This window comes from Chanos chanos, chromosome 9 (assembly GCF_902362185.1).
Source record: "Chanos chanos chromosome 9, fChaCha1.1, whole genome shotgun sequence".
Lineage (NCBI taxonomy): Eukaryota > Metazoa > Chordata > Actinopteri > Gonorynchiformes > Chanidae > Chanos > Chanos chanos.
The window spans coordinates 3125476-3143576 of NC_044503.1; the positions used below are offsets into that span (position 1 = coordinate 3125476).

Sequence of the window (18101 nt, forward strand, 5' to 3'; positions counted from 1 at the left end):
AGACTGCGCACTACAGTAACTGACATGCATTAAAGCTCGCAGATGTAACAGAGGTAACTCGCCTGCGGTAACATCAGCCTGTACCGCTCGTTCCACAGTTGCCAACCACATAAAGTAATGTGACGTGTAATGAAAATGCAGACAGCTTGAAGAAAAGATGCTGTGCACTGTTACAGTTAGTGTTACTACAGGGTTGTTTCCCTTCGCAGATATTTTAACTTCACATACACACTTGTCCGGAATGACTGACGACAAACCCAAATTTTGTGGGTTTTGAATTATTGCCTTTTTTTTTTTGAAGTGACAATTTCTATCAGTTGCTTAGAAGACTAATTCTCAGAAGACCCATAAATATGATCTCTCTCTCTCTCTCTCTCCCTCTCCCTCTCTCTCTCTCTCTCCCTCTCTCCCTCTCTGACTTGAAGGTCTTTGCGCATTTGCCATAGTCTCTTGGTTTGCCGGTGAAATTGCAAGAACCTTTCGTTTCGCGTCCAAGGCGGACGGCAGGTAAATGTTCAGGATTATCATTTTTCAACGCCTTCATTTCCTGATTGATTACCAACAAACCGGAAGAAATGACATCTCTTAGAGTCAGTTCTTTTACCGAGGATGGTATGGAGACTTATTTTTAACTGAATTCTCTTTGTTTGTGTAGGTTTGTGTTTGGTACTGCTGTCTACGTAGGATGGAGTGCAGGGTTTCTCTGCGTAGCTGGTGGGGCATTCCTGTGCTGCTGTAGCGGTCCACTTGTTAAACTCAACAAGTTCCCTAACCGATCTCCGACTCCCACAAAGCCAGCAAGCGACTACGTTTAAACGTCTCCCATTCCTGATATCGTCTGGGACACCTTCACGTCTTACTGTCTGGTGCCAAACATACTGTAAATCTTTTTTTTTTTTTTTTTACTCGTTTAACTATTAAACGTGGTCACATTTTTTTAAATATATTGTACTGATTGTGAACGTCAGTAATATGGTAGTTTTGATATGTTTTTACTTAAAGCAACGAAACATTGTAAATTTGCATGTGATATCTGAAATAAAAATGTCTTTCTTGCTTTTCTTCCATTTTTCAGTAGAAACTAATCAAGCTGTATGTCTTCAACCACTGTGCTGATTTTCTTGGTATTTTAAAACACTCAACATATTGCATCCGTCATATCGTATTTAAAGAACTGATCGTTTTTTATATTGTGTATATCCTGTGTATAGCACTTTATTTGTGTTGTGTGATAACAGTCGAAAAGAAATGTTTTCCTAATAAATCAGTCATATCAACCCTACTTAAATATAACAGAGAATGAATTATTATTATTATTATTATTATTATTATTATTATTATTATTATTATTATTATTATTATTATTATTTCTCTATTATAGACAAGCCAGGATTTGCATCGTCATCACATTTAGTCGTGCCTCAAACAAATTATAGGCTCACTAAAGTGAATTAGACCCCTAAACCGTACTGAACAGTCGTTTTCAAGACTGTATACGGTGATGTCAGACATTCACATCAAACCAACAATTTTATTCCTTCTGTCACGGGGATGATATAGTTCACCAACTGACAAACAAGTTTTATCATTTCAGTTCCTGCGGCTAGATGAGGCCAAGAGCGGGATCACAGTAAAGAAAAAGATTCAGCAGTGAAAAACTCTTTCTCTTTTTGGGTTTACAGGTCTTTGACATTCGTTATTCTGGTCCTTTTGGTAGAAATGAATGTGTACTTAAAAGCCTTTTCAGTTTTTCGTTTTTTTTTTGTTTGTTTTGTTTTTTAATGAGTGAGGAGTTTGTACAAAACAAAACACCGGTCCATGCAGACACGTCTGTCAACCACTTGTGTCTCCACCTTTTCCTTTTTATATTAAAACTCGATAAACTGTTGCGTTCTGAAAACGATCAACACTTACACATTTAATCCGTCTCAGCTCGGTGTACAGATGACCAATACGGTTTTTCTAAGTGACACAGTTTTACCTGTACCTCTGGGTATGAAACGTCACTTCAGAGTTGTCTCTAAATGAGACATGCGCAGGCTACGTGCTTAAGAACACAGTTTGCTTGACGAATTGCCCTTTGCCTTGCCCTAATCAAACACACTGAAAACTGTGAGAGAGGACAACACGACAGGTCATGGACACTCACGGACCGACAGCGAAGAGCCACGCGCTTTCTGCACTTATTCTGGAAAGTAATTAGAACCTGGAGAACAATGATGCACGTTCTCATTCCATTTCTCATCCTGTGTTCTCAAATCTTTTGTGATTCCTACGTCGGGAGACAGACTCGTTCCTCAATGTTTCCTTAAAATACAAACACGTAACCTTACATTAAGTTAAATAATATATGCCATTTTTATTTAAAAAGGCTTGCAATAATTCCTTTATTTACTTACTAACTTACTTGCTTTAATATAACAGTTATTCGTATTAATATGCTGACACTGCAGTTTGAGTGATAGGCCTATTGAAGGATAACAGACATAAAAAAATGAGAGTTGTTATGGTAGAATACGACTGTAACAGTTTAGGTACTGAAAACATTAGACTCTGGGATAGAATGTTTCCTTATAGTGACAGTGTGACGTTAGTTGTTTGCTGTATGTTAACGACGGAAGCCTGTAAAACATAATTGCAGTGCGTTTTGATCCATTTGATGTTGGAGATGGATCTGATCCAGCTGATGTTGGAGTACGGTAGTGTTCTTTGACATTAGGCAGATCAGGCACTTATGATGGACTGCAGGTATTTCGCATCTTCTGACTAATTAAAACACGAAAGTTGAGACAGAATCGGAGGAGCCTCGGCCCTGTTTTTCAGTCCTGTTTCAGCTATGAGATAGAACAGCGTTTTGTCTTTTGTTTTGTTTTGTTTTGTTTTGTTTTTTGTTAGTTCTTTCCCTTGTAGCATTTCCTCATAAGGGTGAGACTGTTGGTCTAATGGTGTTACATGAACACGGCTGCATTCAGTACATTAAAAGCTAAACAGACGTCAGATTGAATCGTAACATACAAAAGAACTCATCCGTTATTTTTAAGCACGTCTGTTACCTAAGAGTTCATCTCCAAGCGTTTTACTATCTCCTCAAAACGATGGGCATTATGAATCAAGAGTTTGGGCGGGTTATTCTATAAACAGAGATGAGAACCTATCAGCTCGGTTACATCAGCCCACACACATTAGCTCTAACGGACAATATCAAACTAAAAGCCAAATAAATTACTATATGGTTTCAAACATACGTTATGGGTTGTTGTTTTTTTTAAACTCTTCAAGTATTTCATCTAAGCCATTTACAACACGTTTGAATTATTTTGTATGGTTTTAACGAGAAATTCTGGGATGTCACTGCCCGCCGCCGTGTCTGTAGGAAACGTCAAGTCCACAGATAAGCTCTTGTAGGGCGCGAAGAAAGTCTTGGCACCTACACACAGATCTGTATCGGTCAGACCCTCAGAGATAAGAACGCACAAAGTGTTCGACCAACCCCATACTGCTTTATGCCCTTTGGGGTAACAAACCATAAGTTTCTCTCTCTCTCTCTCTGTTTTTCTTCTTCTTCTTTTCGCTGCCTCAGCAAGTTTTGTATCTGCCCCGGTGCCAGACAAGACCTCCCTATGCATTGTCTCAACCTTCATATTTCAAGATACAATTATCTCATTATGGGAACGATTGGAGTACGGTGACAATCTAGTAGCGTTTGCGTATTTACATTCAGTTGTCGGTCCCTGTTATAACGCACCATCAGAAATTACATATTAATTACCCGTTAATCCATTTCCCCTCTGTTAAACTTACTGAATTAATACAACGGTATTTGACGAGTCAGTGCAAACTCGGTTTAAAGCAAGCCACGAAAATGATGCCAGGCACCAAAAATGTGTTAGATAAGTGCAGTTAACAAAGTGTGCTATGCACAGTGGTTTCTGAGAGTTTGAGACAATTGGTCTTTCCAAATCAGGGGAGTAATGGGTGGGGTTATGTGTAGGTCACGGCTGTCTGGAGAGAAAAGAGAACGTGTCTCGGACTAATTTAACTGAGAGGACAGGACTACTGTGTGCTGAGCGCGAAGCACTCACTCACTCACTCACTCAATATCTAAGCCGCTTATCCCAATTAGGCTCACGGGCGTGCTGCAGCCTATCCCAGCATTCATTGGGCGAAAGGCGGGGAAACACCCTGGACAGGTCGCCAGTCCATCACAGGAGGGTGAAGCACCTCACACAAAATCTCTCTCTCTCTCCCTCTCTCTATCTTTCTTTTTTTGACAACGAAACTAAACTGAGTAATTGATAGGGGCTGATTTATCAAACTTATTGCAGATACGCAGTCACCCAACTGAAAATATAGTTTGTACCAAGATTAATATGCCCTCTGTGCAAAAATCCAAAGGAAGTAAATGCTGGAAGCTAACCCCGTGAGATGCTAGGCTAGGCTGAACTCTTCAGAGCGTAAGTATTTTATTTCCTTGTCCACATCTGAGTCCACCTTGCTGGTAAATTTTCCTAACAGTTTTTCCGTGCATTTCACGCTGACACTTACTGGGGCTTAGTTTCTAGGCTTTACTTCTAACTTCTCCTCAGGTTTAGTTTGTTACATGAACTGATAAAAGTTTTTTCAGGCTTAGCTCTCAGAATAAGTTCAAGCTTAGAATACTATGCCACTGAAAAACGAAATTAAGCCGTAGATTCCATATTAGCTTCCAGTTTACTGTATACTGCGAGTTCCCAAGGCAAATGACATGTCCCAAGGCGTCATTCTTGATAAGACCTCTAGAGGGAGACATTGTTGCACAATTGGACGAAACTTGGTCAGCAACTTCTGACATTCTTGACTGTTAAGACAGTCAAGAATGTATCGACAGGCTGTAATGGTTTATATTATTTTGAGCTGCTGAACCACTAATAGCAGTAACACTACTGCTATAACTGTTATAATAACTTACATTTATTTAATTAGGTTTTCTTTAAATAATCAAGGTGAGACAGACTCACAAATGAGGGTTTGTATAAACTTTACTATAAAATGTTGCATTTTCACAATACGCTAAAACTGAGCTAACTTTCATTTAACCATAAAACTGTGTTCGGGTCTTTGTGTATCAAAGCTACGTAAGAGCCGGGGTCGCTCTCCGAGCATTTCTATTTTGTTTCCATGCCTGCTTGAATGAGAGGGGGTGGAGCTATCGGGGGGGCGGGGCCGGCTGCTGCGGCGGCGAGGGGGGGGGGTCACTATAGAAATGTCCCTGGCCAGCGTCACTCAGAATGACCGACAGTGACACTGCTTTCGGCGCTGAAATAACAGAAGAACACTCGACAACATTCGGTTTTCCTCACGATTACCCCGCTCTCTCCTCAATATTGTATCTGACTCCTTTGGATAAACTCGAGTTGAAGTCTGAATTGGATAGCACGCAGTGGGCAGAGTGACAGAGTGAGAGCTGATTTACGTCCTGGGCTGAAGATGGATGTAAACAGTTTAATCTTTGGCATTTTGACTTTTATCTCGCACATACCGCTGTTGACAACAGCCGTCTTGGAACCGTACGACTTGCTCTATGACAATGGGGTAGAGGCTTTCTACAGAGGAGACTATAAAGAAGTCGTGAAGTACATGGAGAAAGCGCTGAGCAGTTTCACAGAACTGCGTCAAACCAAAACCCGGTGCCGGCTGAAATGTAAGGACCGGCATCGTTTCGACGGCTACAAATCTGACCTGCAGTTCTTTGACACTCTACTCCGGAGAGCTTCGTGCCTGAATAAATGCATTGAAAGCAAAATTGGACCCCAGTCTATGCACAAAGTTAGCGAGGATGTCATCCAAGACTTCCACAGAAGAATCCCATACAACTATCTCCAGATGGCGTACTACAAGGTAAATGATGAACTTAGTTGGAGTGACTGGTCACACAATATATGACCTAGGTAAATGAACTGTGACTGGGAGATCTTTTCAACGAGTTACCCTCCCGTGTATTTGCCAGAAAAATAGCCGAATTCTTTAACAGCTAATCAGTCCATCGGTCCAGCCTCCTGTTGTTATGTTGAAAGTAAGCTCGCACTGATTGTCAACAATGCCCATCACATTTTGACACTGCGATGCATATTTAGCCAAAGACAGATCGAAAAGTCCTATGGTATGGCGCAGTCGGTTTGTTCCAGTTGAAGAATTCATTCATCTCTCACCAGTTCAAAGTTTAAACTAGTTTGGGGCAGTTTGGCAGGTCAAGCTGGAGCAGAGGTCAGCATGATTAACGAGCATTGCAGGACGGTGCAGGTCCAGTTAGAGGGTATTGAAACGGATATAGCTTGAGCAGAGATGCGAAAGACGGGACAACACAATGCGTTTAACCTCACTTAACCCTCCAAAGGCTCCCGCAAATGGCTCTAAATCCCACATGGTTTGCCGCATTTTCACTGTACATAGAAACACAGTTCAGCATCAAAAACAACACACTACAGTTATCCACAATTTATAACATGTATCGTGTATGACAAAATGAACACATAATTTACATTCAATCGTGTGAACGTCCTATGTAAGTCCAAGGATGTCGTACTGTCACTTTCGACACCTTTAGCATTGCGTTAAATGAGTCACTCTAAATGTAACAGAAGGCAACTGAAAAAAACATGCGTCGACTGATTTAAGGTCAGAGTCAGCACAAGGTCACGCAGAGTAATTGCTGGATTTTCGTTGTCTCCTAAACTTTCTGAGATGTGTCTGGAGACGGCTCTGTTCGTATGAGTCACAGGTTAACGCGAGTCAGAAGACGCGCCTTGCATGAACAATACGTCTCTTCGAGCTAACAACCGTTTAATAAAAAAAGGGGAAAAAAAACCTTTGGAAACAGAACAGTCTCCAGTGAGGGTGGTCCTGCTGTTTGACAGGGTTTGCTATTCAGTGGAACAAATTCTGAAACTAGCCTGTGAATGTTTTACTTTTCTGTGAACCCTGTTGCGTGGGGTTTATGAAAAATGACGCGTCTGATGGAAAGAACACCACCAGTCCGATCATGACCCATATAAGAGACAGCGCAGACTTCAGAAACCTGCATTCCATTCAGTCACTGATCTTGTCTGAACAGACAAAGCAAAATGACTAAAGAGGACACTTTTTTTTTTCATTTGGACGTTTTGTTGTGAAATAAACAAAGGGTGCAAACGGCGCCTTATGGTTTTTTAAAAAAAAACAAACAAAACTAGACGCTAAACCTGTCTGTCACACACACAAACACACACACACACACACACGCACACACACGGTGCAGTGACACTGTGGGGGTCATTGCAAAACCACATCAGGGAACGAAGATGTAGACCGTGAAATATTCGATGGGTTGTCATGGTTATGGAGTAATTCCTCCTCTACCTCAGATAAAGCGTTTTTACAACTTGGCTGGATGTTTTAATGAACCGACGAGATGACAGCAGGGGAACTGCCTTGACCTCGCTGTGTAAAGAGAGAGGGATCTGACGCATTCCTGCTTCCCTAATGAGGCAACATCAGAAAGAGCCGTCTGTGCATGTGCATGTGCATGTGCCTGCGCGTGTGTGTGCGCGCGCGCGCGTATGTGTGTTAAGGGAGGGATATTTATGAAAATAAATAACATTCCAGCTCTAGTTAACATTCCAGCCTTTAGACACCCTTCTCTGATCTTGGGCCCTGGCATAAGGACGTCTTTGGGCCTGATGGAGACGTCCACAGTCTAAGACTGTTCCACCATGATCCACTCGTGTGTGTGTGTGCGTGTGTGTGCGTGTCCCCAGTTCACTCTCCATTTATTCAGGCAAATATTTTGCTTTCTTCTCGCGGCCTGTTTGCTGTTCTAAAGGGAAGAACACCGTCCGTCTTGTTTCAGCGTGAATGGGTCTTTTTTGTTGTTGTTGTTGTTGTTGTTGTTGTTGTTTGTTTTTTGTGTTTTTTTTCTGTGATTGCCAATGGCAGCGGTCCAGGTCAGGCCGCTCACCGTCACACTGTCGCTGATTGGTTGTTTCTGGATCCGTGTGCCAAAACCACTGCAGGATCAAAACCTTTACTTGGCCTCAGTTCAGGTGCCCGTTTCACACACTGCACCTGAGGGCATCATTTCGGAAAAGTTTTTAAAGCGCGTAAACACTTGCGAGTCGTAACGGGAATGAATCCAGGTCCTTTTTTCTTCTTTTTTTTTTCCCCCATTTTTCAACCATATCATGCATATATGCCCTCTTACATATCTTGTTGATGATTAATTGACAAATTAAAAAAAAAAAAACTTAAGCCTTTTTGTTTTTGAAGACCTGTTTTCAACTCTTTTTTTTTTGGATCCACAGTGGCGATGGGAACATTGTGATATGTTGGAACCGACCGTAATAGTTTCTTTGAGAGTCACCCGATAACCGAGATTCCAGACTGAACCCGCCTCTCTGGTGCTTTTGCATTGTTCAAAGGCAGATGGTGCGGATTGCTTCAGATAGCCAGAGGCCGCACCCTTTTTGCTAGACTTATGCGACAAATTGGACCATCTTGTCTTGTTCAAATTACCCATCACGCTGATACAATTAGCCTACCATAATACAACTGACTGGGGACCTGGAGATGTCTGTTTCTAGTTTGCAGTCCCAAACGAAAGTTGGATCGCAGGCAAAGAATCTTGGACGTTTTTCAGCTCAACTTTTTTTTTTCTCTTTCCGTCTCTCTTGATAATCTCAGCCCCCCCCCCCCACCTCCCCCGTATCTGGTCCAAGACTGAGGACTGTTACTTCCATCTGTTGTTGATGGTGTAAATTGTACTGTCGGTATACATAGGATGGTGGAATGGTATTCACTCACAGTGTGACAGTATCTTAAGTCGAGAGGAAAGTTCTGGCATATTGAAGTTTTGCTCCTGATTTACCTTTGGGCTGTTTTTGATGATGTTGGATTATACGGGCGAAAAAGACAACAAGACAAACTGCTCTTTGCCCCCATCGGGCTGTCTTCAGTTGAGTTAACAAACACTAATAATAAAAAAGTGAAACATTTACAACACTGAATGACAGAACAGACACACAGAAGGGGGTTGTGTTGTTTTCTTCCTACTCTGATACACACACACACACACACACACTTGCACACACAGAGTTCAGAGGCCCAACATCTATGGCAAACAGGAATCGCTAATTGGTCAATCAGTTACGCCGCTTCGGGGGGGGGGGGGGGGGGGGGGGGGGTTCGGAGGTGCCAGTGCACCTGCACTATGTGTGGTGTGTTGTGGGTTTCCGCTCAGAAAATGTGCCCAGACCCCAGATTCCGCCAGAGCCCAGACAGCATGGCACTGCCTCACTGCCAGGCATTTTCTGGATGACTGGTTTAGAGTGGATAACAGCCCAGCAGGAATGCAGGACACGGAATCTCTTATTTCATCGCGTTTGAAACCGGGACCGACCAGGAATAAACGCTACGCAGAGTTTTCTGCTGCCCTGGCAGAGGATTGAGTTTATTTGTTTGTTTTATTTACTGAACTCAGATGTGGAAAAATTGTGATTTTTTTTTTTGTTGTTGTTGCTGTTCTTGTAGTTTAATGCATTTTTAGGAGGTCAGCGTCGTTCCAGGTCATTTGTCTCGGGGAAGGAGCTGCCAGGGGTTTGACAGGGCCAGGAGACGCTGACGTTGGTTTTGATGGTATATCCAGCTGCCAGTCCTCCAGATCTGTGAGGGGGCGGAGAGAGATTAGCTCCTACGACAATCACTGCATTCTTGTTAAATCCTGATTTACACTCCCTCTGTCTGAGAGAGAGAGAGAGAGAGAGAGAGATGTTGGATCCAGATCAGTTGATCAGAATGTTTTTGACCACTGTTCACAGCACGGTCGTCAGAAACGAAAAGACGTTCCATTGTAGAGATCTGAGGAGAGCCGCGGGGGGGGGGGGCTTGAGCAGGTTTCTTAGGTGGGGGGGGCCACTGGACTCAGGGGCAGACTCCCAGGGAGGAGGAAGGTCTCCTGGGTCATTTTGGCAAAGCCTGGGAAAGATCCTGTTTTAGTGGAAAAAGACGACTTCTCTGCCAAACTCCCATCTGGCATGTCCTGACGAACGACTGTCTGGAGCTGGGAGCCCTGTTATGGTGTCACTGGTTGACTCTCTTTATTTTTGGAATAAGATTAGCTGTCCTGTCCTTTTTTTCTCTTGCGCCCGCTGACAGTGTCTGAAAAACGTTGTTTTGGCCCTGTGTAAGTGTATGGATCCAATCCCCCTTTTTCATGACTCTCCCAGATTCTCTGCTGCTCTCTCTCTCTCTCTTCCCTGCTCTCTCTCTGTGTGTGTGTGTGTGTGTGTGTCTTTGTACGACCAGAACAAAGCAATGCAATTAAGTTTGTCATGGATAACATCTCTCTCTCTCTCTTCTCTTTCTCTGTTTTATTGCTTTATCTCTCTCCCTTTCTCACTTTCTGGGCACATGAATGTCTTAATGCAACCAGAACAAAGACAGGACAGTTGGGTTTGTGTATTGTTCTCAGAGAGATTCAGGGTCTCTTGGTGTTTTGCAGCTGAACTCAGAGCAGCAGGTGGAGGCTCATTGTCTCCCTTGCCCTGTGGAGGTATGTGTCACAGACTGAGGGTTTTTTTTTTTTGACTGATTATCTCCACACCAGCGTGTTGGCCACAGCGGGCTGTTTTTGTGAGTGTGTGTGAAGGCTCGGTCAGCTAGTCAGCAAACTGACAAACTTCCACCAACGTGAGTTCTGACGGTCAACTGTACGTCCCCCTCTGCTGTTTGGAGAACATAAAATCGGACAGGTCCGACATAAAATTGGACGTTGTACTCCAAAACTCCAAAAGCATTGAAGCTAAATTTTTGCTCAAAACAGACCATCACAACATAACTTTTCTACAAAATTCAGTTTTTCCCCCATTGCTCACGGTTCAGCCTTGTTTTACTCATTCCTACTGCAGGCCAGGGCTTCCACAGGTATCGCAACGCAGTTCAGTCAGCAACATCCACTTCTACTGCCCCCCCCTCCACCTGACCCCCTCACCCCCCAACCCCCCGACCCCCCAGTGTGAAGTTCCAGGAAGTCGGATGGAGAGGACAGACTCATGGGTGGATTAAGATTGGAAGGGGGGTGGGGCAGAGGAGGGGGGGGGGGGGGGGGGGGGGGGGGGGGGTTTACAGGAAGTTGTTTCTATTTTGGGTGTTTGAGGGAAGGGGGTATGAAAAACATGTCTTTGCTTTTTCTTTCATGCGCAACGCTGAGCAATTTGTGCTCTTTCCTGTTCCCTGATCTGAACTGAAATTCTTCACAAAGTCAGCTGAGGTATTGTGAGACAGCTGGACGACATTTTCAGTCACACGCTCTTTGCACCATGTACTTTAAGACTTTGTGGTGAGGTTTTTTTTTCGTTTTTTTTTTTTTTTTTCATTACATTTGTTTAAGTGTTTGTGAAATCCCTTCCTGTCGTTGTAGTGTTGTGTGTATTGTAAGGACCATGTGGCTCAGCTAATCCCGTGCACATGTCTCTGATTATATGAGGCAATTCAACACAACCCACAAGACTGTGTGTCCCAACAGCGCACGGGTTGAGTCGGGGCTGTTTAAAACAACACCTTCACCTCTGACACTCATTCCGCAGGCCACACAGGGAAGAGTCAGCCCCCCCACGCCCACCGCACAGACACACGGGGAACAGTCAGCCCCCCACCGCACAGACACACACAGGGAACAGTCAGCCCCCCACCGCACAGACACACAGAGAACAGTCAACCCCCCCCCCCCCCACCGCACAGACACACAGAGAACAGTCAACCCCCCCCCCCCCACTGCACAGACACACAGAGAACAGTCAACCCCCCCCCCCCACTGCACAGACACACACAGGGAACAGTCAGCCCCCCACCGCACAGACACACACAGAGAACAGTCAGCCCCCCACTATATACAGACACACACAGAGAACAGTCAGCCCCCCACTGCACAGACACACAGAGAACAGTCAACCCCCCCCACCGCCCACTGCACAGACACACAGGGAACAGTCAGGCCCCCCACCGCCCACTGCACAGACACACAGGGAACAGTCAGCCCCCCCCCACTATATACAGACTCACAGAGAACAGTCAGGCCCCCCCACCGCCCACTGCACAGACACACAGGGAACAGTCAGCCCCCCCCACTGCACAGACACACAGAGAACAGTCAGGCCCCCCACTATATACAGACACACAGAGAACAGTCAGCCCCCCCCCCCCCACTGCACAGACACACAGAGAACAGTCAGGCCCCCCACTATATACAGACACACAGAGAACAGTCAGCCCCCCCCCCCCCACTGCACAGACACACAGGGAACAGTCAGCCCCCCCCCACTGCACAGACACACAGAGAACAGTCAGCCCCCCCCCCCACTATATACAGACACACAGAGAACAGTCAACCCCCCCCACCGCCCACTGCACAGACACACAGGGAACAGTCAGGCCCCCCCCCCACTGCACAGACACACAGAGAACAGTCAGGCCACCCACTATATACAGACACACAGAGAACAGTCAGCCCCCCCCCCCACTGCACAGACACACAGAGAACAGTCAGCCCCCCCCCCCACTATATACAGACTCACAGAGAACAGTCAGTCCCCCCCCCCCACACACAGACACACACAGGGAACAGTCAGACACAGAGCTGCGAATGAAATGGGGAGATCTGGAGTCTTACTGTACCCAGTGCAGTTACTCTCGGTGTACATAATTCAGCAGTGCTCACTTGGTGTGTGTGTGTGCGTGGGCTTTTGAGAGGGAGTAACTAGATTTTCTGTGACGTGTCCTGAGTAGACCTGTACATTGCTTTTCTTGTGCCAGTGACACGTCAGAACTGATTCATATGAAGACAAACCATTAAGATTTATTCTATACATATGGCAGCCATTATAAGAAATAATCAAAAGCTTCTTGGATCTCTCAGATATCGCGTTCTGACCTCAGCTTATCCTTAGCAGGAGTTCTCCTTATTGCATCAAGAGAAGGTTCTAGAATCAAATGGGATGGGGGTCCTTCCTCACACACAGACCAAACAGAGCACCCCCCCCCCCCCCCACAAACTCCATCACCCACACATGCCCACATCTGTTTCTAATAGCGCCCCTTCTCTGTAAATTATCACTAGCATTGGCGTCAACAAGCGATCCGCTGCCCACCCCCCTGGACTCTTCCTCCCCTCTCAGTCTCAGCGGCAGGCTGCTCTGCGGAATGTATCCCACACAGCGACAGAGAGGCCCATTGTCTTCCTCACCGTGACGCATAACCCCCCCAAACCCCCCCCCCCCCCCCCCCCCCCCCCGCCCCGCCCCATTTGCGTCCCAAACACGCGACACTTAAATTAAACTGGTTTTTGATTCATGAAGACTTTAAAGCCACTGAATTTATGGTGTGAACCATCTGCATCATCTTTTTTTTTTTTTTTTTTTTTTGTGGGTATTCATTTGTTTACACTTATAATGTATTGCAAAACCGCGCCACTGTTTGGAAGATGGTTCTCATTTCTCTGGTGGAAGAGTGCGGTTGAGTGAATGTAAACCTCAGCTGGGAAGATGCTTCAGTTCCTTCTTCTTTTCTGTTCGACATGAATACTTCCCTCTGACATTTTCTCTCCTGTGCAGCCAGGTGCCACCCCCCCCCCCCAACCCTTACAAATTGATGCAGGGGGAGAGCCGACCCCACCCTGAGACACTTAGCAGTTTTACCTAAGAAAAGGGCTTATTGGCTCAAAGTACATTGCTCCATTGTCTGTAGAGCATTACAGCTGACTGATTAGAATCCCTACCCTCGTGTTCTCTCCTGTTTCCGGTCTGGGTGGATATCTCAGTGTACGAACACATTAAAACAGCGCAACAGTTATGACACAGAAGAGTCTGTGTGCAGCCCAGCGAGTGCTGTTCATTAAAAGTTGTTCAAAAAGAATCTGTATTAGTAGATGCACTGTCTTTTGTCTAAACCATGTCGCTGCGTTTTTTTTTTGGGACTACACCGCGATGAGAAGTCTAATGACTTTGAATTTAAATCAAGTTCTAGAACACTTTGTTCTAGGGTCCTGCTACTCCCACAGACACTAAACAGAACTCTGTCACTTGTCAATGAGTTGGAACTTTTCCTATTTCATTCATAACGCAATGCTAAATAGCAGCAAATGCTCAGATTCTGGGACCCCAATGGGGAAAAGCGAATAATTGCATGGAAGGACAAAAAAAAAAAAAGAAAAGAAAATCGTATTAATGGCACTGTTAGCCTGAAATGGCCTCACAGTCCAGAGTCGTCCTGCTGGGAGCACATGCACCGCGGGAGGGGACATTCCAACACTCTGGAGGAAGGAGGCTTCGCACGGAGAGCCAAAGCTGGTGTCGATTCCAGAGACAATGAGCATTCTTTTGGCTCCTATATAAAGTTCTGGAATCTTAGTTCTGTGACATCACTGCCTCCTGTTTCAGTCTGTTTCCACTGTTTCCAAAGGAGGTCTGGCTATTTGTAGAATATTCCAGTGAGTCGTCTGTGGGTTGCTTCCCAAAGCAATGGTGGACGGTATGTTTATAATTGGTCCAAATTCCTGAGTAGGAGGCACATAGTATGTATACACCACAGGAGTGGAGGTGTATGTAGACTTCATTATGTAGAGTGAACCAAATATTCAGTCAGTCTGGAAGCAATGTTAAGAATAATGTAAACACAGCCTTATTAAGATGTAATTATTGGGCTCCTGTTTACGATAATGAGAAATAATGACGCCCAAATACAGCAATCAAACCCCTCCTGGAAATGAGTCATGTCTCAGCCTCCTGTGGTAACTGAAAATCTGGGCCACATACCAGCTTGCTATGACACATTTAGAATGATAACAGTAACTAACGCTAAATTCACCGGTGTTCAATGAACTCAGACGAAGCTAGATCAAGTGTGAGAGAGTCTGTCACTGGACCATTCTGGGCCATGTTAACTCTCCCAGACTACAGTTTAACATCAGAACATTTCCAGTGCATGTTTCCATTCATTCACATTTGAGATGCTAGAAGCTTCGAGTCAACGGGAAGTCATTTGATTGCTTGACTGGAGTAAGCGGTGCCTGTGTTGAAAATTCGGACTAGTTTTTGATGTTTTGAGGACAGCCCTGATTGCTTGAATTTGTTGAGTCCAATTTCCCAGTAATTTCTTTCCTTGCACCTTGCTCAGTGGGAAATGTAGTTTTTTTTTTTTTTGCCCTGTGGGAACAACCTTGAGAATACATAACAATGTCATTTGAGGAATTTGAAGAACTTTTTGACGCCCTAGAACATTCTGTGGCAACAACCCTATAAATCGCGGTCTGTACTCACAAAAGAGGGTAGAGTGAATGATGCGAAGGAAATTTGGCAGCCTGCTATTTTCTGTGTGGTACACACACACATATGGTACAAGCATCGTACAAAAAAAGCATCTAATTCTAATTCTTACTCCACCATCATAACAACTTTTTGTGGGTTCCCCCCCCTGCCCGAAAATAATTGGCCTCTCACACCTCCAGCTGTTTTCTTGTTGTTTTCCTGGTTAAAGTCTCTCTGTCTCATCTCACAGCTGCACTGTAACGTGCAAATGGGGTTTTGTTTTTTTTTTTCAGCTAAATGTTTTTTTGTAATTTTGTAAAAAGAGCACCCAGTGAGTTCACGCGAATGCTTTAGCATTTTGTCATAATTGACACAGTAAGACCACGTAGCACACTGCATTTAAGCGCTGTCATTCATTTAATTTTAAAATGAAAAGATAAGTTCTATATACTCATATTTCTCCTCTACCGTATCCTTTGACAGAAGTCGATTTGTTTTCTTTCGGTTGTTCTGCCATTAGGAGATTGAGAGTTTTCCTTGTTTTTCTTGGTCCGAGGCGTTCAGAATTGTCTTGAGTTTTAAGCATGCTCAATCAGTCATAAATTGTCCTTGACGATAATGCAAGAATATGATTCATCTCCCAGCACAGGCTGTTTGCTTCTCTCAATCAGCTTTGTTCGGTCTTGACTGACTGCAACATGTCAAGTGTAATGACATATCGAAGCATGACAAGGATGTGCTTAGGCAGCTAATAATCAACCAATTTGTAACGGCTGAACCTTGCTCTGTATACAAGTATAATTCTGCAAGTAATGTTAACAGCTCGGTTTCAATGGTTGGATTTACTTCGGTAATTCTTATTTTGTGTCTGTTTTGATAAGTAGGACTGGAAGTTTTGGTTTCTTGACGTTAAATGTTCACAGTCATCTTTGGCTTGTCTTCGAGTGAACTGCAGTTCATTTAAACTGCTGATGGAAGCCTCATGCCAACAGAGATGCTTTGCATAGTTCACTGTCAGATATCTCGTTATGGCGCGTAGTTTAACACACGCTGGGCGGCTTCTAACCAAGTATTACTCCAATTTCACATTTTCAGCGAGTCATTCTGAGGGGTTTTTTTTTCCTCCCTCTATGTCACACGAACAAAAGGGAAATATTTATGATTGCTGACTTGTAAAAAAACAAACAAACAAACAAACAAACAAAACACAGGCCATTTTAATATGCTGCCATTTTTCTTTTTATTTCTTTTTTTTTTTTCTTTTTTGAGCGGCATCCTTGACCTCATTAAGGTTTTCACTTGTCATAAACATCCTCAAGCTCTTCCTCCTGACATCATCCCCGCCACCGTCGGACAGGCCACTCCCTGGAGAGTCCTCGCTGGGGAAGCCATATCCATCACCAGGAAACGCTCATGACACGAATTCGCTCTCTCTCTCTCTATCTCTCTCTCTCTCTCTCTCTCGCTCTCTCTCTCTCTCTCTCTCTCTCGCGCTCATTGGAGTTTGACAAGGCTGTGATGAGTGAGGTCATGAGTAAAAATGTTCATAGCGTCGTCGACCAAGCCGTTTCCTGAATCGGGCCTGTGTGTCATCACGCGCCGTACAGAGATCAGAGGAAAACCGTTCTGTGGAAAGACTTTCATTTTTTTTTTTTTGTATTGGTTTTCAGCAGAGGTTTTTTCACTCGTCCTTATTTAAAGCGGAGCCATGTAAATCTTTAGAGGGGTTTTTAGCTTTCAGTTCAGTGTACCAGCCTGGGAATATAGGCCTGTTTATTTAATAAGGGAAGCTGACAACATGTGCATGCAATATGCGTTCTGCTCACTGATTTCACTAGCACACTGAATACAGCCACATAAAGCTTCTTTTTTTTTAAACTCTGGGCAGCCACATAATTATTACATGAGATATTCTGCTACACATGTGTCTCATTTGGTAATTAAAGCATAACGGCGTATTGTCAGAACAGTTTGTCGTGGACAAACATCGGATTAGCTCAATTTTACATCGACGCTGACGTGTGGTGTGGTAGGATGATTCTCCCGACTAATAATTAGGTTGTACAATTTTTTTATTTTTTTACCTCATACGCTATCCACCACAAGTTTTTAACCGTCTCAGGCTGTTGCTAGGTAACCGTTACACAAACAGAGAAGCCAATGAGTCGTTGGTTTTGCCCTGTGGGATGACTCCCCGCGTATCTTCATCAAGGAGGTATTTTAACGTGGCTGCGCCGTGTATAAGCGCACGGTTTTCGGGGAGCTTCTGGTGTTTGCTGGGAAAATACGAGTTAACCCAGTGGAGATGTAAACCGCGGTACGCTACCGTCCCTCACATTTGGTGTTCATTAGAGAGACTAGCGAAGTTTTATGAAATTGTCAGGAGTTTTTAGGATGAGGTCATTTCACTTCAACTCAGCCTCTTGTAATTAAGCCAACTGATGATATCATTACTAACAGTGAAGCCCTTCAGTCTGCATCCTGCTCAGATTTAGCAGATACTTACACAAATCAAACCGGCAACCACATATTGCCTTTGGAAGACGAGAAGATACATACCTGAAAATAAAACATATTTATTATATGACATCGTTTTCAATAACTGTCTTTTTTTGTTGTTGTTGTTGTTGTTGTTTCAAGTCAGTAAGAATAATTTCTCGAACAAAACAAAATAAGCACGTTAGATTTATGATGATTTAAAATGTTGCCGTTTTGGACGCCTCTTACAGTAGTTTCCTCCAGAAAGTGGTGAAGCTGAACGTGAAGATTGATGAACAGGCACGGCCAACAGCA

General features: G+C 44.1%; 1 protein-coding gene across 1 annotated transcript in view; it reads left to right on the forward strand.

Moving 5' to 3' along the window:
* Positions 1–5466: 5466 nt before the first annotated feature.
* The window catches only part of p3h2 (prolyl 3-hydroxylase 2), a 52646-nt gene continuing 40011 nt past the window's right edge, over positions 5467–18101 (forward strand). The window contains exon 1 of the mRNA XM_030784623.1: positions 5467–5877. Within this exon, the coding sequence (XP_030640483.1) occupies positions 5467–5877 (411 nt within the window). The remainder of the gene's footprint in view (positions 5878–18101) is intronic.